A 24906-nucleotide genomic window follows, 5' to 3' on the forward strand; every position below is an offset into this window, starting at 1 on the left:
GGGGGAGAGAACCAGAAAAGTGAGAAAACTCGTGGGTTGAGATAAAGACAGTTTAATGGGTAAAGCAAAAGCCGCGCAGGCAAGCAAAGCAAAACAAGGAATTCTTTCACTGCTTCCCATCGGCAGGCAGGTGTTCGGCCATCTTCAGGACAGCAGGGCACCATCATATATAACAGTTGCTTGGGAAGACAAACGCCATCATTCCGAACACCCCCCCCCTTCCTTCTTTCCCCAGTTTTGTATTCTGAGCATGACGTCATGACGTCATATGGTATGGAATATCCCTTTGGTCAGTTGGGGTCAGCTGTCCCGGCTGTGCCCCCTCCCAGTTTCTTGTGCACCCCCAGCCTCCTCGTTGGTGGGGTGGTGTGAGGAGCAGAAAAGGCCTTGACTCTGTGTAAGCGCTGCTCAGCAGTAACAAAAACATCCCTGTGTTATCAACACTGTTTTCAGCACAAATCCAAACTGTAGCCCCATACTAGCTACTATGAAGAAAATTAACTCTACCCCAGCCAAAACCAGCACAGTACATAACAAGAAATGATGTTGCTTATAATTTTCCATGGAGTGATTTTTTATCCTAAGAGATAGCAGGAGAATATGTCTTGCTGCAGTTGAAGTTTTTGCTGGAAGGACTTCTTACAGTTTATCCAAGGCAGTAAACTAGATTCCATCTCATCTAAATTCCGAAAGAAACCTGGACTTCCTTTCTTAATGCTGAACATACAGCATTTCCTGTGATTTGTCGGGATGTGTATTCTGGCTTATTGTTAATGAGGAAACTTACCACCCCCCCCATGAATCTAGGATACGTACCGTTCTGACTGAGGGTACTTTCTGTTCTGTCCCCTTTTCATTTATAAGAGTTGAGGTCACCTAAAACACAGAACTATATAATACTGAGCGAGCTGGCAAGTTGGGAGTAGAAGAGGGCATCTCACCTTGATTAAATGTGTCTTGGTAATGTGCTAGTTTTGTGTTCTCTTGTACTTCTCATATTTGCCATTTTCTAGTTGAAAACAGTTTTCTGGTTGATGGAGAATGTTAAATGCTTTCTTACTTTAGCAAATTGTTATAAGTGATCATGACATGGAAGAAACTTTCTGAACTCATCAGTTAGAATCAACATATCCATATGTTCTGCTCTTTTGACAAGTCCCTCTGAACCCACTGCTCTCTGTGACAAAATGCAACTCAGAAACAAATACAGAGAACTCAAAGGGCTCTAGGAGGAAGGAGTAATGATTGAAGGGCATGAAGAAATTTATTCTTCTGTATGGAAGTTTGTGGGCCTCCAACTTTAAGGGTTTGTTTTAAGGCCATTATACTCCAGAACAGTTTAACCATGGATTTGATGTAAAGTTGGAAGCCGAGGTACTACTAGTTCTGAATGCAGATTCCCCAATCTCTTTTTCTAGTTTTTGCTCTGCTTTGATGCAGTAGAAGGTTTTCTTTTTACCTCATTTGGAAGAAGATGTGTCTATCCAGTTTGAGGAATTAGAAGAGCAAGGAGTGATAGCTAGAATGTCTTATTTATAATTTCTTTGGTATTCTGCCAGTTTTCTTTTTTTTTTTTTTTTTTTTTAAATGCTGTGATCTTTAAGGTTTTATGCTGTGCGACTTAGTCTTTATGGAGACTTTTCGCTTGCAACAGTTGTGACAGTCTGGCTTTGGATAGATAAGAGTCTTGTGGATGAAAGTACAGAAAGGCATGTTTCTTTGCCCAAGACTTCTGTTCATTTAACTTCCTATAACTATAAGATCCATTTTTTGCCCGACCATGTTTTACTTCCTAAACCTTTGAAGATAGAACACAGGGGACCTTTCAGATTATTCTTCTTTCCATCTAAGATCAGGCCAGCAAGAAGGCTTCTGTTACACATTTCTGAAGGTCAGGCGCACAACTGTTATTTGGGTTGCCTCAGGTATTGTCAGCTGAAATTGTAATCGGTTAGCTTCCTTACGAAAATAGGCAGCTTTGATAGTCTGATGGATTCCCATGCCCAGAGGTAGCACCATCCTCTGTCTTAAAGGATGTGCCCAACTTCTCAAGGCTTTCCTCAGAATTATGTTGTGGGAAAGCATGAATCTGATGCTTTCATAGTCGTCCCTTTAGTGATCCTTCCCAAGTCATCTAAAACCTTACGAAGGAGAGGCTGCTTCCTCTTAAGCTTTGCAGGATCATCCAGTTTTGAGTATTTCTTAAAACAAAGATCTTTTGGCACCATGGCAATCAGTGAAATAGTAGTGTATTCTGAACTATATGGACTTGGTTCTTCAGTTGTCAGTGCAGTTATTTTTTCTCCTGTGAAGTGTCTCTCAGGCTCTAGGAGGGTTAGTGTGTAATGGAGTTGCATGGGCTACGGCAGGTGAAGCCATATGATAGTTCTTTGCTTTGCAACTATGGCTCAGTAAACTAACCATGCAATTGCGTAATACATGAGGTGCTGTGCTATTCTTAGCAAGTGTTTTAGTAATTTTATTTTCAACTCCTACAGATAGTCCTATGGAGCTGATATGATCCCTGAATTTATTTTAAAGATGGAGTTTAATATTAAAGCTGAAGCCTGATGTTTGAACTGTGGTCCCTTATCTTTAGGCATAGTTTTTCCTGTATTTTGCTGTGTGTGATCAGCTGCAGCTGTTAAGAGTGGATGGTCTGGCTTATCATGGCCCCAGTTTTCCCAAGTTGTTGTTCTGCCATTCTGTCTCTTGGTGCTTGAATTCTAGTATGTCTGGATAAATGTTTTTTCTTCCCCTCCCCGCCCCACCTCTTAGGCCACATACTTATTCTCATCAGTCTCTTGTTCAATGATGCTTATAAGCATTTTTTCATTTCCTTGGGAGAAAAAGATGTCTCTGTGCACGGTCCCTTGCTAGATTTATGGAGGTAGTTGAAAGGGAAACCGTTGCTTGCTTTGCAGATTTTCTGCATTGTGGTTTTATTTAGGCTTCCTTGAACTAGTAAAAGTCCATTATAGCCATAAATATTTGAGATTCTCACATTCCGTAAGACAGTCCAACTTCTAAAACTTGTTTCTTTATCATCTCTTCCCAAAAATACAGCCTGTGTTTATATCTGTATCAGTGTAGTTTGCAAGGTGTTACATATGTGACGTTATGCAAATACCTGTTTTTTTCCATGAACTAGAGGGGTGTGAGGTGGAAGTATGCATGGGGACCTGTCTCTTCCTTTTTGACTTTTGTGTGTAATTCTGTTCTACCCAAATAGACTTCTTGGGAGACTGTAGGGGGAAAGAAGAAAAGCCTTGGAAAGGAAAGCTCAGAAAACAAAGAGAACAGAGAAAAACGAGGGGACAGAGAAGTGAGCCGCGGACGGGGAAGTTCCAACAGACGGGGAAGAGGAGGCAGCCGTGTCCGAGAGTGTATGTATAGGGGTTCATCTTTAAAGGTTCAGACACTTTTCTTGCAGCTGAAACTGGCTGAGTCAAGAGCGAATGCTTAATGGAGTAAAGTCCGTCCGAGCTATGGCTCAGCACTGAAGGGATCATAACTTGTTTGTGCGACAAGTATGCTTGATCTGTCTATGTGACTTGGTTTTGGCATGGTCTGTGCTTGTTCAGGGACATTCAATTTAATTTAAATTTCTGTCGTTTTTTGGTTAATTGATCTTGTACAAATTGCTGTTCTTTATGTAAGTTTTAGAATTTACTCTTTCTAAGGCTGCTTGAGAGCAAGTATGCTGCTGCACAGCTGATACACTTTTTTGTTTCTTTTAATGAAAATATTATCCAGCTTTGACTCCATCTCCTTTTATGAGTGGGAGAACCTGAAGATGTTCTCATCTTCTCATAGGGGGAATGAAAAGACTGGGATCATTGTTAATCTCTAGCGTATGTTACTCACATAAGCCAACCAAAGGTGAGTTTCTGCAACAGAGAAAATTCTTTGAGTTGAAACATTTAAAAATTTGCTACAGTTTATACAGGTGGAATAATACATTGTACAAAAGCAAACTGATGTTTCCAGGTTAGGTAGAATCACATTAGATCACCCTTGGATACACGTTACTTTTTTCTAAGTCTTACCAGCAGTATCAAAGCTGTATACATTGCCTGTGAGGGCCATACACAACACTGATAGATGGGCAGACAAACCTGAATGAAAACAAGATGTTTAGCTTTTCACTTTAAAGCAGTAAAATAATTTACAATATTAGCCAACTCTTCTAATTCATTATTGGAATATATTCAAATATTGTGCCAATAAAGACATTGTGAATCTTTGTAGAATAGAGTAATGTCAAGATAGGAAAAATTATTAATAAAACTTGCAGCTATGCTTAGAACAAATTGAAATCGGATCCATCAAAATGAAAGTGAGGGGCAAAATTTTTGCCAGAGCCAGATGCTGCTTGTCACTTTTTGTAAATTGGAATTAAAGATTTTTCAGATGGTTACGAAATCTTGATATTTTCTTCCCAGCTTTATGTCCCAGCATTAATGATTTTGTTGCTGCCATTAGGAGCAGTTGTGCAGTACAAAATCTTGGCAGTGTTTTAAGTGGCCAGTCTTTTTTTTTTTTTTTTTTTTTCTTTCAAGGAGCCAGCCATCTTTCAGAGTACCTTCTCAGGAGTTTTCCACAAAATAGTTAAGTTGCAGTGCTTTTCTAATGCCTCACCTTCACCCAGTCATCATCCCTCTGATTTAAATACAGAGGAGAGTTTTTTTTTGAAGTTTCCCTGGTGTTACACTGATGTGGTATGGGCAGATGGGAGAAGAGTCGGTGTTCTTGTTTATCCCTTATTCTTTCGCTGCTGCCACCCAGCATGTTATCAGGGAAGCATAGTATGAGGCAGCTGTATTTCCTACCTCGTTAAAGAGGTGAGGCCATAATTAGTTTAATAGTGTAGGCTGCAAAACATGGCACCTTTTTTTTTTTCTTTATTCCAGGAAAAAAAAAAAAGTGTTTCTGCTGAGGGACATTTCCCTCGTATTAGATATTTTGCTTCCTAATTGTCCACTGCAAAGTAAACACAACTTGCTTGTAGCTAGGCCCCCGAAGAAGAGGGGTGACTGAGATCTGTTGATGAGCCCACTTCAAAGTCTTCCCTTTTCTTTTGGGGTTCAGGTTAAGCAGATGGCTATATTATCTCATATATGAGTCTCTAAAGCTTCTCTTAAGCTGTCCTCTCTCCACAGTTAGAGCTGAAGAGAATGGAGTGGACAACAATCAAGGAGACAGGCCTTCAGACCGTGGGAAACGTGGCCGTGGGAGAGGTGAGATAGTGGCATTGGTGTGGGACTGGCACTGATTTCATGTCCTGAAATGGAACTCTCCCATTTATTTCTTTAAACACTTCTTTTTAAGCATTTGTTGGTTATCCTTCGATTCCATAAGCACTTCAGCCACCTTTAATTTAGGTACATCCCCCTGCCTTACCCCTTGTCATGTCTTGGTCTCAGAACAACTTAAAAGAATTGACACAAATCACCTTTATGGTAAATTCCTGTGTAGCAGGCTGGTGTGCTCTGGCTATGGAGAGCTGTTTTCCCAGATTGACTTATGCCACCCTCCTGTGAGTGGGAGTGCACTGGGCTCCTCAAGATATACCTTGGCAGCAGGAGAGTACAAGATTCCATCTGTAGGGCTCTTGGGAAGGGATTTGATGTGTACTTGTGTTGTTTCTTTGGGGTGGATCCGGTTGTCAGGCTTGCCTTCTGTTTTCGGTAGCCAATCAAAGAAAGTACAAGCCACCTTACAAACTTTCTGGTACGAGAAGGAATTTGGCATGGGAGAGTTGATGAGGAGAACTGTGGAAAAAGAATACTGCAGAGTCTTAGGTACAACTCCGATCCTATCCTGTAGAAGAGATAGGAAAGATATTGATAATGGATTTGGTGTGGAATCAAGGGATGTGTAGTTGGTTTGGATTTTCACACAGAGTGGAAAGAGGCTTGTTTTTTCTTAGAGCAGGAGGAATGAAAATGAGTAACCTAGGTAGAGTGCAGATTGTGTGGGGAAGTGGGTATTAAATGAGTTAAATTGATAAAGTGCACAGCAAAGCTGATGTACTTAATAAGTAATGTCTGACTCGCAAAAAAATCTGCCTTCAAAGGACTCCCTTGTCTTTGGAATATCCAGTAACGAGGCATTCGAAGACAGGCACATCCAACTTCATTGTCTCCAGATCTGCATCTTGAAGGAGTGGAAAGATGCAGAGATACGTAGCTTCCAGAGGGTTGCAAGAATGACTCGGTTGTGCTCTCTAGATGAATATCGCATGTCTCAAGCTAAAGCACTTAATCATCAGATCAAACTAACATATCTGACTGAAGAAACGGGAACAACTTAACTAATTTCTGTTCACTGGCTTAGTGTACACAGTATTACTGTATCTCTCTACCAAATAATTTAGACTGTACATTCATGTGAGCAAAGTATCTTAATGAAGTGTTCTCAACTGTCTGTAATAAACCTGTTGAATGACTTCAGGATCATTATATTATGAGTGTGTGTATTCTGTGGCCGGAAATACCTAATTTAATTTTATAATGCAAGCCCTTGAAATCTGCAGGGAGTTGTATAAAGCTGTGTAATTCACTTCGCAGTATTTCAGGGATGCATGACCTTCTTTCTTTGGATATTAGTAGAAATAATTAAAAAAAGCTTCCTGCCGTTTCATTCAGTAGTCTGTCTTTTCTGTTACACAGAATAGTCAAATGTGGGATAAAGTGCTTAAGCTGAAAGTAAATAGATTGCTGGTAATCGCCACAGAATCCTTCTTTAGGAATGTTTCGTGCGGAGTGCGTCTGTAGGAATCTAGGCATTGGTTACAAAATTAGGGGTCAGCTAACATCTGAGCAACGCACTGTCTCTCTCTATTTTAAGGTACCTTCTCAGGCAGGAGTTATCTTACTGGCTGCTTTCTAGGGGAAGATTTGCTGGGCCGTAGCATTACTTCTTCACTGTAGAACAACCTAATTTTCAGAAAGGATAGGCACTGAAAATAGCAGAAATGGGCTTGACACTGGGGTGATAATGTGCTGTTTGCTGAGGGGGATACTCCGACACTGAGTATTTCAGCCTTGGTGCTGTAGGCACTAGCTTCCTTGTGCAGTAGATCTTCCATTAATGACTGTGTGACATTCCTTGCAACTTTATAGGGTAGCAGGTATACAGGGTACAAACACCACTGGTTGCTGGTATGCAGGAGATCAGGGATTTGAAGTAGATAACACACTATTGACTGATTAACAGAAAGCAAAAATGCATCACAGGATATGTTTCAGGACACATCCCAGCTGGGATTGCTCTGCCCTTAATTTTTGCTTGCTAAACTGAGGGTGTAAACTTTGGCTTGGAAAGGAGTCAAGGAATTTCTTTTTTTAAGATGGCCTTCCTATCTGTCTGTCTTTTCAGAACTGAATTTCTTGAATGAGCTTAATTTAGATGTAAAAAATACTATAATGGTGATAAATAGTAATTGCATTAAAGCAATTATGTTTGTGTGTCGGTATTGCGAGGATTTGTAACTGTCTGGAATGGAATCTCGTGAAGGAATAATGAAGGAGGATGGTTATGTCTTTAGGATTGTCAGCTCTAGAGATGTTTCATTTGTGTTCTAATCAGCTGCAGTGTTACATACAAATTGACAAACTTCACAGGCATAATTTTTTTTTTTATGCTGCTGTTTTTTACTATTCTCGCACCTTTGATTTTAAGTGCAGGTCTGGTTCTCCCACTGTTCTCCACCCCATGTTGAAAAGGATGCAGTAGAGCTAGAAAAGGCTTTTGAAGGTACTGGGAAGATTGCATTTATGGGGTGTGAGGAGCAGGCACACTAGGACTTCTCTGCCTGGAAAAGAGAGGGCTGAGTGGCTGAATGGTAGACATCTATAAAATTTCTGTGGGGAAATAAATTGATCACTCTAAGCAAGTATGCAGATGAAGGAGTATTAAATGAAATCAGTAGGTTACAGGTTCAAAATGAACTTACGGAGGTGGTTCTTCATAGATGTAGTTAACCTGAGGAATTCCTTTCAATAAGATGTTGTGGGTGCTGAAAATTTACACGCAGGAGACTTCACGACTTCATCCTAAAAAAGAACCACAGCAAGAAAAAGAAAAACCACTGAGGGTTTTGATGTATGTAAATTATCATTGGCTGATGAAGTCTGAGCCACAAATGGTTGAAGACGAGGAGAGTGTCCTGAGAAACTGCACTGTGGTTTCGGTTCGTGTACTCTTCCCTAGATATCTAATTAACCATAGCTGATAATGGGATAGCAGGTAGGTGAACTTTTGGACTTGATTCAGCATAGAAGTTGTTACCGATTCAGGTCTAGCAACTCTCCTGGTTTGCAAAGTGAAAATGGATTTGTTGCTTTTACCTCTGTTCCTCTATTCTCCTCCTCTTCGTTCTTACAGAGCAACGTGAGCATGCCATAAATGTGGATGCTGACAGGGATTTTTTTTCTAGCAAAACAGGAATAAAAATGAAAGGGAAAAACATTATGTCTTAATTTTGAACTTAAACAGCATGACAAGGAGCCTTTCAAACTCTTGTTTTTTCTGACGGCTGTATAAGAAAGCAAAGCAGCTTACCCTTTTTATAGATATCTGACTATAGTCCAGCTTGTATTCTGGATCTCTTCTTTTTTTTTTTTTTTTGGTTAATGTTTTTTAGATAAGAAGTATGCTATCCTTGAAAAAATTGAGCTTCTGTAACCAGAATTGCATGTCTAAACATTTTCTTGTTTTAAAAGCTTAGCAAGCTTGGCACAGGATATATTTTGGATTTCCTTTGCCAGAACTAGTAAGGATGTGGGTTTTTCTAAAACATGAATGTAGAGCAGACCTTCTGGAGGTCACAATCTGAAGTCTGTTTAGTTTTGCTGTAGTTGGTTCTGCATTGGTTAAGAAACTGTGTGTGTCATGTAACTTTTTTTTTCTGAGATTAACCAGAATTTAGCTTTAACATAAGTTATTTATTTTCTTTTAAGCATAACTTTAGAGTTGAAAGTTTTCTGCACGTGCTTCTAAAAATGGTTAGTAGAGTACGTGCAGTGTATAAAACTGATCCAATGCTTCTAGCTTTATGATGACTAATAAGAAAAAAGTGATTTGAATTATTAAATATAACTTCAGCGTTTGTTTTGGTAGTTAGGAATACCTAGAATACAAACTTTCTATACTTAGCCTCCTTATCTCTTCATAAGGCTTAAGCCTCCATCACCTCGGTGTCTGCTGGGAGGATGGCTGGTTCTGTGTTTCCAGAGCAGAGACCAGGGCTGTTCAGTTACTGTGTAATCAGCGATAAGCACGAATCTAGGGTGTTGCCTGCCCTTCCAGTCTGCATTTCCTTTATGTTCAGCTGTTCTTAGGCCTCTTTCTTAACCTTAAAGTGTCTTAATCTAATTTAAACCTGTCAGTGTGAAAGTCTGAGTTTTGAAATAAAGGACCAGTGTTGCCGTGGAAGGATTTAAGTCTGCAAGCTCAGCAAACTGATTTCCTACAGAATAGGCTATTAAGTTAATGGGCTAGGCCCATCCGAGTTGTGGTACTACACACTTTTCTCATGCTCCCATGTAGTGCGCATTTGTTTTGGGGAAAGAAATGTTGTGAATGAGACAAACGATTCTTTCCGTGCATAGACGGTACCAAAGTGAAGATGTGATTATGTGATTATGAGCGTTTTGAACTCCCAATGGGTTTTAGTGGAAACAGAAGATATCACCACCTGCCTGGGTGTAAGTGTTGTTCTCTAAAATTCATTCCAGAAAAGAATAATGTAAATTGAGTAAGTGATGGTTAATGTGAACCTAGTCAACTGAGGGAGACGTGTTGGAGAGCAGGAGGAAAACCCTAGCAATACAGAGCTGAACAGTTACAATGTTACAGGAAACAAAAACACCTTTCAAATAGTTCATAGTTTTAAATGATGTTGGATGAGTGTAGTGGCAGGAATGTTGATCAGAATAAACTTGAAACATAATTTCCCAGCCCTGTTTTCTTGGAACAGAAATGAGTTAGCAATGCTGCCTTGATACTTTAGGCTGTTGTTTGTAGATCCAAGTGTAAAGGAATGTGAAGAAATGTTATGAGGGTTTATATGAAGCAGGGCAGTAATTTTGTTCTTTGCCTGATGTCCGTCATTTGCTTTTGTGCTCCACATGCTGATTCATTGTAAGAAAATCTATTCCTTTAGACTCACTAGAAGATTTAATGAGCTGCTGCCAAGTCACTTGTTCTCTTTTTGTCGGTAGATAAAAATGTTGATAGAAGAATTACCACAGAAAAAAGATATTTTTTTTTTTTTTGGTAAACGTTGACTGCTGCTATCTAGACCATATATACGCATCTTTTTAGAGTAGAGTTAAAAGTGATACTTTTTACATTACAAACATAAACTGGCGTGACTGCTGGGAGGAGTTGGTCCTGTCTGTCTCCTGGTGCATTTGAACTGTATTGGAGGATTGATCTAAGTTTAAAACTAATCAAGCCAAAAAAGAAAAAAGAGGGCAGGCAGCATGGTAGCTGGGGACAACAGGTTTTTTTGGTGGCTTATCCTGGTGTAAACATGACTAGTTTTCTGGCATTTAACAAGCAGGGAACTGGTTCAGAGAGCTGATCCAAAAGTGAACTAATAATTTTGTTTTCTGGTAGTGGTTTTGTGCTCACTCACTGGTACGTGCAAAACCGTCAGTGCAGGAAAGAGAGCAGAGCTTGTGATTGCTGGTGAGGAAGACCTCAGTTGTAGTAATCCTGATTTAAATGGGTTTAAGTTAATGTGGGATTGCATGCTCAGAATTTGGGCCCCTGCTCTGAATTGCAGTGTGAAGCCCTATTTGCTCACTGACCTTTTAGTCACTGTTAAAAAATATCAAAAGTTTGCAAATACCTGATGAGCATTCATAATTGCTTCATGGCTAACCTCTCAGTGTTAGAAGACTGTGCCTTCTAATTGTTTTAAGGCCATGTTTTAATTTTGGTGGCTGAGAGAAGTAACTTTCTTAGCATGAGAATTTAAGGATATATTAGTGATCTGGTTGTGTCAAAGAGAATATCAGCCCTTCCCAGTGGCATCTTGCATTCATTAATGACCAAGATGTATAAAATTCCGTGTCCGAATTAGGGTGATATTTCAGTGGTGAGTATTCACTGTCCCATATTTTGAATTTGTTCTTCGTGTCTTTTCTAGCTTTGAATGTACTGCTTTCTGTAACCCCACTGGTTTGGTACTTCCCTTTTGTCTTCATTAGAATGCTTTTTGTGGCATTTGTTGATTAAACCTAGTTTAATTCCAGTTTTGACAGAAAGCATAGACACAGCTTCATGAAGGTAAAGGGATCTATTTGAAATTCAAGTTCAGGATTAACTTTCAAAGTGATCTGGTATAAAATAACCCATGCTGGCTAGTAGTCTAAGACTGTGCATGGAACTTCAGGAACAACACGATTTCTTTCTAGCAATTTCTAAAATTGTTAGAAGTTCTTATTGCTGTTCCTAGTGAGTAGTTTATTGTGCCTGTGCTGGTATGGCACCTTACTTATGCCTTGCTTGATAAAACTTCATCTGCTGTTTAATGTGCTAAGGTTATTCTTTCAGGCTTTTGCACTTGGGAAGCTGGGGAGACTTTCCTCCTCTTCTAAAATCTGTTTGTACCTTCATGCTAGCTATTCCAGCTAATCTCTCTGCACCTAACGTCTGCCTCACTCAAAAATATTTCTGCTTGGCTGTTTGTGATGCGCAGCTCCCAATCGGTCTTGTAACTGAGCTAGTCAAAAAACTGTTGATCTCTTTTCTGTGCATCAGTAGTAAACGGTGTTTAATGCTGTTTTGATAGCTGTAAGAAGTAAATCTTTTACATAGGTGACCCCTACAGTGTCCCCAAGTAAACTTGTTTAGTGGTTCTACTCAAAAAAAATTATTTACCGGGCAGAAAGATAATCTGGAGTGCCCTGACTTCTGTGTGTCTGAGAGCTGCGACCTGGTTATGCCGTGGATCAGCTTCACAGATTGGGGGTTTTATGTGGGCGAAGGAGAGAAGAGCAGTAGAATAGGTAGGCTGAGCAAGGAGGTTCAGAGGCTGAGTTACAACCAGTTGGGTAGAGCAGGGTCTGGGGCAGTGTTGTTTATGGCAGAGCAAAGAGCACAGCTCCATGCGTGGGCTCGGTGAAGAGGGATGGTGATTGCTGGGCTGCAGCTGTTGTTACCTCTTTCCTAACCTCTGTCTGACTTCTCTCCAGGTGATTGTGGAAAAAGAGCAAAGAGGGGAAAATGTAGAGGTAGCAGGCCTTGCCTAGTGTCAGGCTTTAGTTCTTCTGTGTTCCTGTCCCACCAAGATACTGTGTGTTGCTGGATGGGAATCCTTCCTTTGCAGGTTTCCATGGTTCCTCTATAGCTAGCAGTTGTCATCTTGTATAGGATATACATAAACTCTGTCATCAAAATGTAGGTAAAGCTATCTATCCTGCTATTTTGATGCTTCTAAGAAGTCCTTGAATATGTATGAAATAGACATTTTAGCGGTCCAGAAATGTCTTTTAACACTTGGACAATGAACTAGGGCAAGGGGAAGAATGAGTGGAGAGGGGAGGGAAAGGAAAGTCATTAAAATAGGAGCTTCCTAAACTGGTTTTACTAGGTCCTGGAGCTACTGCTCTGATTCAGTTTAGGTGGTCCCCTGAAAACAAGGCGTAATTTTGATCCAAATTTGAACAGCCTATCACAGGTAATTCTGATGTTTGGGCAGCCAGTGTATTGGTGACTTATGATTATAACTTTTGTGCTCTTGTAAACTTGTAGTTGCTTGGCGACTTATAATTAACACATAATTTTGTCATTAAAATAAACAACGCTTTGTTCTCAGTTTGCACCTCTTGAACTCCTCCTGTTCTTCTAATACAAAATAATATTCATAGCCTTCGTCAAAAAGCCCAACAAACTGGAAAAGCCTCAGATATTGAGGTCCTAAAAAAGGAAAAAAAAAATGTAGAAATATGCCGCATGTAAGAAATATTTTCTAGCAGTTTATGTAGATGTGCTTTATGGATGGTTAAGCAATACAAAAAATTTTATGCCTTGTTAGCACTATGCAACATGCAAAAATAAAGCCATCCAGTGCATCAAGAAACTTGTAAACTGAGGCTGGTAACCAAAATTGGAGGCAACAAGTATTTGTTGTTTTTAAAATAGGAATGAATATTCTTGTGGGTGATAATAAGGAAGTTGCTGAGTAATTTGAATTGGGTGACTTTCATGTCAGTAACTGATTAAGGGAAGCAGAAGGAATGTGTGGTCGCAGGTTGGTGAATGCACAGGAGGGCAGGTGGTGGACAGGTGGGCTGAGTCACAGAAGGAAACAAATGGAGTATTTAAATTTTCTCACAGACAAGAAGTGACAGGGAATTTCTTGAGAGATCAGGGTAAGCAGGGAGGCTGAGATTCTAGAGCATCTTAGGCAAGAGTGAGAAATAGACAAAATTTTTATAATGTCTAATGATTTGGCAATTGCAGTCTCATGTGGACTGGGTCTTTAGGTAAGTCCTTTTCTTGGCGTTTGGAGCTACTTCACTAGATACAGAAAAGATAACAAAGAATTGCAAGTCCTATTCAAACATATAGTCTTAGATGAACTGTGGTTTACTTGCCTGTGTTAGGGAAACAAATTCTCCTGTGAGGAAATTTGGGAAGTAAATGATGTTTAACTTTAACTACAGTGGTTTTCTTCTTCAACCGTAGTGTTTTCTAATGTGACAGACTAGTGATTGGCGGCTCCTCTGCTGCTGCTGTTAAATGGTGTTTTCTCTCCTAGGGTTTGGACGTGGCAGAGGGAGAGGAGCGGGGAGGTTTTCAGCCCAAGGCATGGGGTAAGAAACATGCAGAGCACAGATTGTGGCAAGGATCAAACTCAGTGGCAATATTAATTGACAATATTGCCACTGTATGTATTAATATTGCTGTATGTTTGATAAACCAATATGGATGCAAAAATTCACAAATCTGTTAGATGATGAATGGATTATTTTTGTCTTAAACCAGTATTTCTAATTAGGCACACCTATATAAACCTTATGTATGTTCACTCAATGTTAATATCTCAAACTTGGAGGACCCGTTTGTACCTATCAGTAGTGGCCACATAGTGCCTTGGAGGCTGAAAGTTCTGTGTGGTGTGTATAGTCCTAGGTCAATTTAAAAATAGATTTGTTTCAGTGTAATGTAGAACGTGCAAGTTCTATATAAAACCAGAAAGTCTAGCGATTATAAACTTTCTCCTGTTTTTGAGGTTTCATGCTTTAGCTGTTTGGACATACATGTACCCTAAAACAGAATCAGAAGAAGTTACTCAGCAGCTCTAAAGTTTGTTCTCAGTTTTGTTGGAATAACTTGCTTCATAGCAGTGTAGCCTCCACTACTTTCACTCAGCTTTTGCCTTTAATGACATTTCATGTAATATCAGTGATGTCATGATGAACAGAAGGCTCATTCTACTTCTCTAATAATCCTTCTTGTTCATACTTGTAGATGATAAACTGAAAAGAGGTTTTTCTTCAATAATCCTTTTTCACCTTTTAGCTGCATCTGTGTGTTTTGGCATTGGTGTCAGGAGTGCATTCTGAAATAATCTTCCTGATGTTATGGCTCCTGTCCTGCGCAAGTCTGGTGCTCTGCAAGGACATGATACTGGTTTCTCATCAGTCAGCCACATGCTGAGAAACTATCAGCTGAGAGTGCATATAAACTAATGCTTTATAAGACTGGGAGGAGTAGGTATGCTGTTAACTGCTTTTTCAGGAATTGTTGTTTTAGTTCAGTTCCTCTATAGTAATTTTTTCCCGGTCTACTCACTTTCTTTCTCCTCTTCTCTCTTCTCCCTTTTTTATCTGTGTCTGCTCATAGAGGAAAAATTGCTTTTGAAACCAAAACTATCAAGATACATTATGTGGAAAACAAGATGTTAAATCTAATACAACGTCAGTTAAAATGATGACACTTGTGTTCATTGAATGACCTATGTGTTCTCTTCCATTTCTTAACTTTTAAAACTCTAGGACATTTAACCCTGCAGACTATACGGAATCTTCTGCCACTGATGGCTTTGGGACAAAATCAGAGATTTGGGAGACTGGTCAGAATGATGCAGATGATGGAACTGGTAAGATGCTTCAAGAACTGGAAGGATTGGAATGAAGACCTGTAGCAAATTGCAGTTAAAATAACCATTCTGTTAGTGTTCAGTTAACTTCTGAAAATGTGAATACATCTCGCATGACACAGATATTAGTTCATTTTTATAGCTTACCTGCTACTAATGTGCAGAGCACATGCTGTAGCCTGAGTGACTCTGTGGTTAGAATGAAGGGAAGGCAATTCGCAATTTTTTTGTTTTAGTACTAGCAATCCCTTGAGAGACAAAGGGATTTGAAGAGTTATTGGAAGAACCTTGTATGTGAAGAGCTGTTTAGATATCTTAAGTACTGCTTAAGAGCTCACCTAATGTAGTTAAGGAGTATAAGTCCTACTAAAAGTGATTGGTCCACAGGCATTGAGCAGTAGAGTGTGAATATCTAAGTAGAAGAAGAAAAAGAAAAGAAAAACTGTTTAAAAATGTGAATCCACTCAGTGACACTGGGATGGCTTTGGAAGCCGCACCTGTACAGCACAAGAATGTAAGAATGTGAGTCTCTGGGGTGGAGGAGAGTTCCAAGATCTGCCACCTTTGGAGAGAAGAATTATTAGCTAAAGCACAAGTAGGCACTTGAATGGAAGCCAAAAGAGCAGTCTGCCTGTCTGAAGATGGAGGCAGCTGTGTGTTTCTGTATGAAGTTTCAAGTGTGAATTACGCACTCCCGGCTAAAGGCAAGAGACAGACATAGTTTGGAAAGGAACAACATAACAGTGGTCTCCTGGTGCTTCAGAAATGAAGAACGTGACCTGCTTGTCTGTGATTGGGAAACACGATAAAGGTATCCCATATTCTTCCCATATTCTGTGACAGGAAATGAAGACAAAGGAAACCCTGTGTCAGGATGGAGAAATTTGTTTATGTTGTTGTCCACATTTGGGAACCACCGAGTGATAGGAGAGAGATCTTTTTTAACCCCAGCAAAGGGTAACTCTTCTGATCTCTTCGTTGCTGAAGCCTACTCTGATGATTTTTCATCAACCCCTGTGTCACGTGTGGAAGGAAAAGACTGATACTGGAGGCCAGGGTGTGCTCTGTGGAGCTCTGCTGTGAGCTTCTTGAGATGCAGCTTTCTAAACTTCATACAAGCCATTTTCCACTCAGCCACAGAAGACAATAACAGGCTCAGAGTTTAGGAGGGCTTATTAGGCAGCTGTCTTGTCACTCTGAGTGCCTTCCAGTCCAGTGTGGGAGCATGGCACTGAGTATATTAATGGTTATTGAAAGGCAGCTCTTTTGCCAAATACGGCATCTTTCCAAGGAATTACTTTTGAAATTACTTGGTGCTATAGCTCGAACAGAAATGCACCTTTTACTCATATTAGTTTTTCAAATAAGTTTATCAGATAATGAGTTAGAAGGACGCCTAATGGCTTGAAAATTCCCCTAGGAATACTGATACTGTTGTTTGCTCTATGGTAGCGGAGGGCAGGGTGTGTGTCACAAGTATTGCAGAAGCAATAAGGTTAACTAACTAAAGAAAGACAACGTACAAGAAAGGCACGAGGAGACTGAATTGGAGGTAGAAAATTCACTGGTTAGTTATTAATGAATGCAACCATAAGGCTGTGGCTTACAAATGACTTTGGCTTGTGCTCCACTTCCCAAGGGAGCTTGAACATTTCGTGACCTTCCCTGTTAACTCTGGGTTGCCTTAATGTGCCTCCCCTATGGCAACATCTGTTCCTTCTTGTAGGCATCTCCTCAGTCTTCAGTAATGGAAGAATTCTGCCTAGGAATAAGAGTAGCTTGGTGTGGCTAAACAGATCCTTGTAAGAGTATGAATGTGTCTTCATGAAGGGTTTGCTGCTGAGGAAGCAGACTGGTGGAAATTCAAAGTGTACTAGTGGACTTGTGGAACTTCTTTTTGGATGCCAAGTGTGTTTTTGCTGTTAGGCTGTGCACATGTCACCGAGAACTGCACTGAACTTCAGTAACAGCAACTTAAGGCATGTATGGAGAGTTGGGGAGCATGGTATGGAGAAGAAGGTGTGAGAAGGCATTTGGGAATTTTCCCTGGCCTCATCAGATTAATGGTTCTTAGGGGTATGAATAAGTGAGTGTCAGTGTGGGGAGTTCCTGCAAAATCATTTGGCTGGTGGAAATTTAAAGAAAACTAGTTAAATGTGAATGTTCTTTTTGGGTGCTAAGTACCTTTTTGCTGCTAATCTTAATTTACTTTCAGTGCAAATGGAAAAGGCACCATAACTGACAAAAGAAAAATGTTTCTATATAATGACCATAGGAAGAGTGTTTTATTTTGTAGTCTTTCTTCTTTAGACAAGCCGTAAGAATGTCTGAAATAAGTCCCTGGGCCAAAAAGAAGAGATCTCTTTAAAAAGAGTAGGCTTTAAAATTGAATGATTTAGTTTTGTCCGAGTGGGAAGCACTTTCAACTTCGTGATGGAAAGCCTCTTGAGGGTTATTAGAGGAGGCTGCAGCTGGGGTCATAGTTTTAAAGCAGAAGAGAGAGTGCTGGGAAGGAAGATGGAAGCAGGGGTAGGGGGAAGAAGTGGCAGGCAAGGTGTGGGGCTGGAAGCAGGTTGTACAAAGTTGAGCTGTTGATTTGGCTTGTTAATCATAAATATTAGTTTTTAATTGTTTTTTTCCCCTTAATTTACAGTGCTGTTATGTTAGTTACAAATCAACAGTCCCAGTAATAAATAAGTTACCAATGTGGAGTTACTAAAGATGAGAATGAGGGGGATGTATATGTATGGAAATCCATAAAGCCTGCAGTGAGCTAGTGAAGGATGTCAGATAAGAGTATACACAGAGGAAGAGCAGGATGGAAATTCCTCTCTTTATTCCTCATTACCCAGTCCTATTTCTTCTTTCATCTAAAAACGAAGAAAACAAAATTAGCTCATACTAGCTACTTGGAATATTAGTGTCTTTCATCTGTATTTACATTAAAAAGGGGATAACTGGGCAACTACCTGGAGAAACAAAACCAATTTTGTGTATCAAAATGTTTTCTGAAGACATCAGGCAAATAGAAACTCTCTGTGGAGTTCTGAGTATTTACTAAGTGTTTCCTCTTTAAGCCAGTGCTGGGAAAGGATCAACATCAACATTTTCAATTAAAAAGAAATACACTATTTGTTTCCAAAATGTAATTGCCCCATACATGCTCTGAAAGCGTTCTAAAACCTCTTGTCCTGAATTGTTGCAGATGCCAGAGGAATCGCAGTAGCCTGAAAGAAAGGTATTTCTAGGTGCACCATTGTGTATTCCTATAGAAAAGCTGGCTGGTTCTGTGGAGGTAAAATTTAGTGTTGTTGGTTGAAATAAAAAGAGAGTAAAAGGCGAATCTTTAATGGTTCATAACATTTAAGTATAATTGTTTTCCAAGTAATTCAGCATTGGTTTTCCTGCATCCTAATTTTTATAGAAGTACAACTGAAAGGCAAAGAGAAGGGACAGGTGGGAGGAAACAAAATGACCGATCCTCATCCAAAAGGGACTAAACTTGAACAGCGTGACTGATTTTCTTACAGGCATGTTGAGTGTTCAGTCTCTTACATTTTTGTAATGTACAAGTCAGTGGGAGATCCCGAATAACAAATCACAGCAGTTCTTATAAATAAATTATGTTGGAGGTGGTCACTTCTCAAAGTAGGTTATAAAAATGGTATTGGATTCTGGTAATTTACTGATACCTCTACTTTGATAGAGTTTCATAAATTTCACAGAAAAACTTCCTTCGTTATCTTGATTATGAGCAGCCTTAAATGACTCTGAAACTGAAGAACAAGAAAGAAAAATAAATTATAGTGTAACTGTCAAGGGAGAAGGGAATCGTGTAGCTTGGAAGTTACAATGAAGTTGGATTTTTTTTTTAGGACTGCTGTAAAAGTTGGAAGGAACATTTTAAGGAAGCCTTCAGGTCATTCTAGAATGTGAATCTAATCTGGAAGGAAAGGATTAGTACGTTAGTTTGGGATACACCAAAATAAAATTATTTTGGGGCTAATATCTATGGCTGATTATTCAAAAAAGGGAAAAAAAAATCAAATAGTGTGACAGGAAGTGAGGAATTGGAGGAAAATAGCTGAAGACTTACCAAAAACATATAGTGTACTTTTTACTGGCTTTATAACTTTATAAAACTAAACTTGTTACAGAGGGAAACAGGAAAAAGTCACAGATAGCTAAATAGGTCGAAGTTGCTATGACAAGGATCCTTGAAAACAGAAAGCATGATTTCAGTGGAAAACAGAGAACTCTTCAATTGTGATGCTTTGCAAGGCATGGGGGTGAAGGCTGGGAAGAGGATATATGGAGCTGCAATAATGCCAAGATGGATTTTGGATGAAAAGGAAATTGATATGCTTGTGGCAAGATCAGACTTAGAATCCCATCAATAGGAGGAGGGCGTTAGGAAACTGGGTTTAATGCAGAGAAGAGCAGTGAAATAACAGAGGCTGGAAGGATTGAGTTGGGAAGGTAGAGTCTTAATAAGCAACGTTAATAAACTTAGCAGCTTGGGTAAACTAATAAAAGGGTGAAGTGTTGTGTCAGTAAATGCACAGAACCATGTTCATAAGTAGGAGCAACAGATAAATGTTTAAACTGAATATCACGAAAATGTCCCAAATATTATTCCAAACAGGCTTGGTCTCCCAAAGGTGGCGGGGGATGCTCAAGAGTTGGGCTTGATTTGTCTGAGCTCTTTTTGTGTTTGCTTTAGCAGACTCTGAGCTTCGTTGTTAGAGTTCTGGCACCAGCACCAGGTTTGTCTTCTACAGAGGAAGACCTTGCTCTGACTGATGGGAGATAAATATAAGCAGGGCAAATACTAGGATGTATTTCTTTGAAGAAGAGATATCAGAGGTAGGGATCCTGTGCTGGTTAGAAGGGAAAGATGATCGGCTGTTTCTCTAAAAACTGCTGCTCATCAGACTTTTCCTCCTTTCCCAAATTTGCGTGGATTAGTCTAGAAATTTGAGGCATTGTAGTAATTCTGCTGTGCTCGGATATGATTATTGGTTATTTTTCAAATGCCTCAATATTTTGCAGCATGTAGAAACCTCCTGGTCAGGGGCTGTTTGGTAACATGTGAGCGTGAGATGTTTCAGGCAACTCTATATTGCTCCACAGAGCCAACACAGAGTGGATGTTACCTTGCTCAGGACCTGCCCAATAATTTTGGATTCCAAGGTATATACTCCCTCTCTTCTCCCCACTGTGTGTATATCTTCATGGTAGGCCTGTTTGCCTCACTGGATTAGTGCTATTCGACCCTCCTCTGCCCACGGCGCTGCTTTGTAAAGGTGGACAAAAGAATGCACTAATGTAGTGATGGCATTAGTACGAACTGGATTTCATGCTGTCTTCAGGGAACTTGTTTCTGGATTAATGTGTCTCAGAGGGTTCCTGGTTATGTAAAAGAAGATGATTAAAGTAGTAGTTCTTTTGCTTTGTACTTGATCAAAGGTGATGGTAGCAGGAACTTTACTGCTGGTGTTTTCTTTGCTCGTGGTTATGTAGTTTAATTGAAGGCTCTGGTTGTTGCTGGGATAACCTTCCCTATGCTTATGCTGGTGGGCAGGGCCTTCGGTCCATTTATTGCTCTTGCATGTCTGTGCCTGCTGTTTCCTATGGAAGGGATCAGGTTTTTGCATCCGTAGGATCGTTTCCTGTAGTTTTCCCATTGCCACATGCTGTGGACTGCGTGCTGTGCTCCAGTGTTCAACAAATAAACTCTGCCACAAATCAGGGGAAAGGATTGGGGTTGTTCTGCCCTGAGGAGAGAGTTGGAAAGGAGCCTTCAGAGGCATAGCTTGGGTCTGGAATTCGAATGTGTTGAAATTAGGGTTATATCAGAGCAGGTGTTGTGGTTGTGTTTTGTGCAGGCTATGTAGGAATTTGTGCATGAAGCTGGGAGATCCTATGGGAGGGTTGAGTAATGTCGCACTGTCATTGGGGACATAGGAGGAAGTTCTTCCAATATTTGGGATTAATCACTGGTTGCAGACATGCATTCGTGCAAATTATGTCTGATACCATAGTGGCTAAGAAATTCCTGAAATCAGAAATCAGAGGGAGAAAACCAACAACCCACTCAAAATTTTAAATCTGCAGACCAATTTTCTAGAGCTTCCCATGTTTCCAACCACCATCTCCTTGCTTTGTGTTCCACTAATAATGAAAACAGGATTGCTTATAATGCAGAAGCGTTGAAATATGACATTGTTCTTTTACCTTGTAACTGTTTTCTTTCCTTCCTCAAATTACAATAGGAGCATGGAAAACTCAATAGAAGAATGGACGGCAGAAGACTGGAATGAAGATGTAAGTGTACCTTGTTGGATAGACCGATTCATTATTTACCCTTTTCAGAGTTACTGTGTTTTCTTCAAAAACTAAATATTCAAAGTAATACTTTGCTGTATGCATGCAATGATATTTCTTACTGTGTTTCTTGCTGTAATTCCTGTTTAAAATATATATATATTTAGATAAGCTTATTTTTTAAATAAAATTGAATCAAGAGATATTAATTTATTTTTCTGTGTGGACAATTCATAGATAATAAAATTTGAAGTTTTGTGAATGATAGTTCCCCACTGCTCAATGCTGATGGGTGTTAACTGCAACTTCCCCTACTATTGTGTAGGGATTTAAAGCCATATTATCGCAAGACTTTTATGTAATTAAGTGCTGAAGCTTACTATCAACTTTAGACTCCTCATTTGATGCCTTTTGTTTGAAATCTGCATAATTGTTCCACTTAGTCCACTTCATGGTCATAATATTAAAAAAAAGAGCTAGTAGTATGCTGAAGTTAGCACTTAATTGCTTTATTCCTGTTGTTTCATCATGACATGTTGTCTAAAGTGGCATCTGTGATTTTTCGGTTTTCAGTTACTGTATTTTAATAACTACTTAAGCAGTTCAGAAAACAAACGAAGCAGCAAGAAATATGGAAAGGAAAACTTAGCTTTTAAGAAGTTTTTCATCTTTTATAGGAATATCCATTATTTCAAGTTCATTTTCAGAAGAGTAAGGAATTGTCTCCTCCTGGAGGATCCTGGCATGTCAGTGTTATCCCTAGAAATGTGTGAATATTTTGTGTAACAGATGTGAAACTCTGTCCTTACCTAATGAGAGGGCTGTGTCTTTTGAGAAAATGAAAAGAACCTCTAAAATTCATAGGTTTTCTGTGTCGGTTACTGCCATTGAAAGCTGGTATCTTTTTTTAAACCTGTCCTCTATTTCTGCAGTATATGCTAGAGGTAGACTAAAAGCTAAGGATAGTAAAAATTTCTGGCCTTGTTTCTCACCCCTGTTTGATGCTGGTACAATACAGCATTTGTAGTACAGGAGGGATGTTGAGTGATGCTGACTAGGGATAGAATTTTTTAAAATTAATTATTAAACCTGAGTAATTTGCACATGTATCTTGAAAGAATAGGAGATGAAACCTCTAGCCTGTTTGTAATTTTTATTAATTTTAGAGTCCTGGAAAAATCTCTGTAACCTAGGAGAAAGTTGTTCATGTGCTGTTGTTCAGAAAGAGTGAATGAAATGGTGAGCTGCAGACCCATTAGCCCAAAACATGCCTGGGGAAAAAATAAAGGAAAAATTGATTCACCTGATTTAAAAAAAAAAAAAAAAAAAAGTGTAAGAATGCAGCTTGTGCTGTTCAGTGTTGTTTTGTGGAATATAGGTCCACTTCCAATAAACCTGATGTTGGTCTTTAGGTAAGTTATGAGTTAACTGTGAAGATAGAGTATGTCCTTGTAGGAGATTTGATCTACATCTTTTGTTCTAAAAATAATTACACGCTATCACAAAACACATTAAGTGGATTAAAATCTGCCTTGCAAATTTTGGCAAATAGATCTTTTGCAGGAGGACCCTTATGGGATGCGAGCATTTCAAGGAGGACTATAAAGGAATCCAGTCCCAGGCCAGATGCCATCTCGTGCCTTTATCAATGATTTGGAAGTAAAAATAAAATCACTGCTAAATAAAATCTGTGGGAAATACAAAAATTATTGTAATGGCAATTAAAAGTAAGCCAGTCATGCAGAGAAATCTGGACCTCTGCTAGACTTGCCCTGTTCAAATGAAAAATGCTTTAATATAGTCAAGTGCCCATTTGTTTTATAGGAATAAAGGCACACCTCCAGAACAAGGGGCTGTGTTCTGGAAAGCAGCAACTGAAAAATTTTCAGGATTGTAGTGGATGATGAAAAAGAACAGCTCAGCATGATCTCCTAAAGGGCTGATTCTGTGGCAAAAAAAAATGCTATTGTAGTCTTTTTGCCTGTAGGCACTCTTCCCTGTCTCTTAATCATTCTTGATTTATATTTCTGTATGTGGATTCTCCTGAACTTGATTCTGAAGTACTGCATCCAATTATCCATTGCTTTTACAAAACAAAAATTGTGGAAAATAGCTGAAAATTATTTATTGATAGAAGAGGTCCGTGAGAGTGAGATTTTTAGTTTACTGAATCTCAAAAGGTTACTTTATTAGCATGTAATGGGCTCTGGTTTTAGTCTGGCAGACAAGGACATAATATGAACCTGTGGCTGGAAAATGGAGCCACACGTTTAAATGTATAATTAACAAATAATTCTAGCAGCATGACTAATGATTAGAACAACGAAGGAAGCTGATGTATTTGCTGTCTGCAGATAAAGACCAGGTGTTTTTCTGAAGAATATTTTTGTTTAAATGGGGTGTTCTCTAGTCAGATACAAGTTACAAGCAGGTGAGTGAAATATAATGTTGTTTGACCTGAGAAGGATTAGATTTTTGTGATCTAATAGTCCTGTCTGGTATCTGTCTTTAATAGCGAGTGTTGAGCAAGTGTAGTATTGTCAGCATGCTCTTAAATAGGGTGGAAACTAGTTGCAGTGAAAATAAGAGGCTGTATTTTGTTAAAGGGATATTCAGGGCATGGACAATGAAGGACCAGACAGACAGGTGTTGAGGTACTGTAGAAGGCTCTGGGTTTTCCTGTTAAAATTGTGATCTTATTCTCCTAGGTAAAGAAAATAAAGCTTAACTACAGAAACTATTAGAAGGGGAGAAATAGAATATACACAAATTGCTGGAAAGTGGATGAAGGCAAACATTTTCTCTACAATATTGGCAGTCGTAGTTTTTATTTGAAACAACAGCAACACTTTAAAAAAAAAAAAAAAGGAAAGGAAAAAGTGTATTTTAGTGGGAGTGTTTCCTTTACCAGGAAGCAGCATGAAGACTTGTTTTATTTTCTTTAACTTCAGTGCATCATATCAGAACAGTCATAAGGTTTTGTTATTTCTGATTTGTTGATGTTGAGTTTTTATGAGGATGCTGGAGTATATTTTCCTGTTCTCCTTACCTGTCAACTGGCCAATAGGAGCTGATAGCTAGTTGTTAAATATGTTGTCTGTTTGGTGATTGGAGAATGATTTTTATCTTAGGAACAGGAGATGAAAAGCACAGGCATTTCACTGCAGATGGAGGAAATACTCTTATGACGCCGATGTTTACAAATGGTTCGTGACCTTTCATTCAGTTCTGGGAAAATGCCAGAGCTTCAGTGAAAGATTTTCGGGAGTAGTGTACGGTGAGCGTGAATAACTTTGTTAGGAGCTGATAACGCTGCTTCTAAGAAATACTAAATACATCTGCGTAATAAAACTTCTCAGCTGCTGCTTCACGAAGTATATGTTTTGACAAATGCCATAATCTCAGCAGAGATTCTGAATTAGGTGCTTGATTGGAGCTTGTGGCAGTGAGTTTGC

At 39.3% G+C, this 24906-nt stretch overlaps 1 protein-coding gene across 1 annotated transcript in view; it reads left to right on the forward strand.

Moving 5' to 3' along the window:
• The window catches only part of UBAP2 (ubiquitin associated protein 2), a 51034-nt gene extending 29981 nt beyond the window's left edge, over nt 1-21053 (forward strand). Inside the window, exons 5-10 of the mRNA XM_087777659.1 lie at nt 3233-3386; nt 3817-3882; nt 5163-5240; nt 13781-13835; nt 15021-15124; nt 20177-21053. Coding sequence (XP_087633785.1) covers nt 3233-3386; nt 3817-3882; nt 5163-5240; nt 13781-13835; nt 15021-15124; nt 20177-20388 — 669 coding nt within the window. The 3' untranslated portion in view covers nt 20389-21053. The remainder of the gene's footprint in view (nt 1-3232; nt 3387-3816; nt 3883-5162; nt 5241-13780; nt 13836-15020; nt 15125-20176) is intronic.
• The last annotated feature ends 3853 nt before the right edge of the window (nt 21054-24906 follow it).

This window comes from Nipponia nippon, unplaced genomic scaffold (genome assembly GCF_047370975.1).
Source record: "Nipponia nippon isolate SJK-2023a ecotype South Korea unplaced genomic scaffold, ASM4737097v1 scaffold_40, whole genome shotgun sequence".
Classification (NCBI taxonomy): domain Eukaryota; kingdom Metazoa; phylum Chordata; class Aves; order Pelecaniformes; family Threskiornithidae; genus Nipponia; species Nipponia nippon.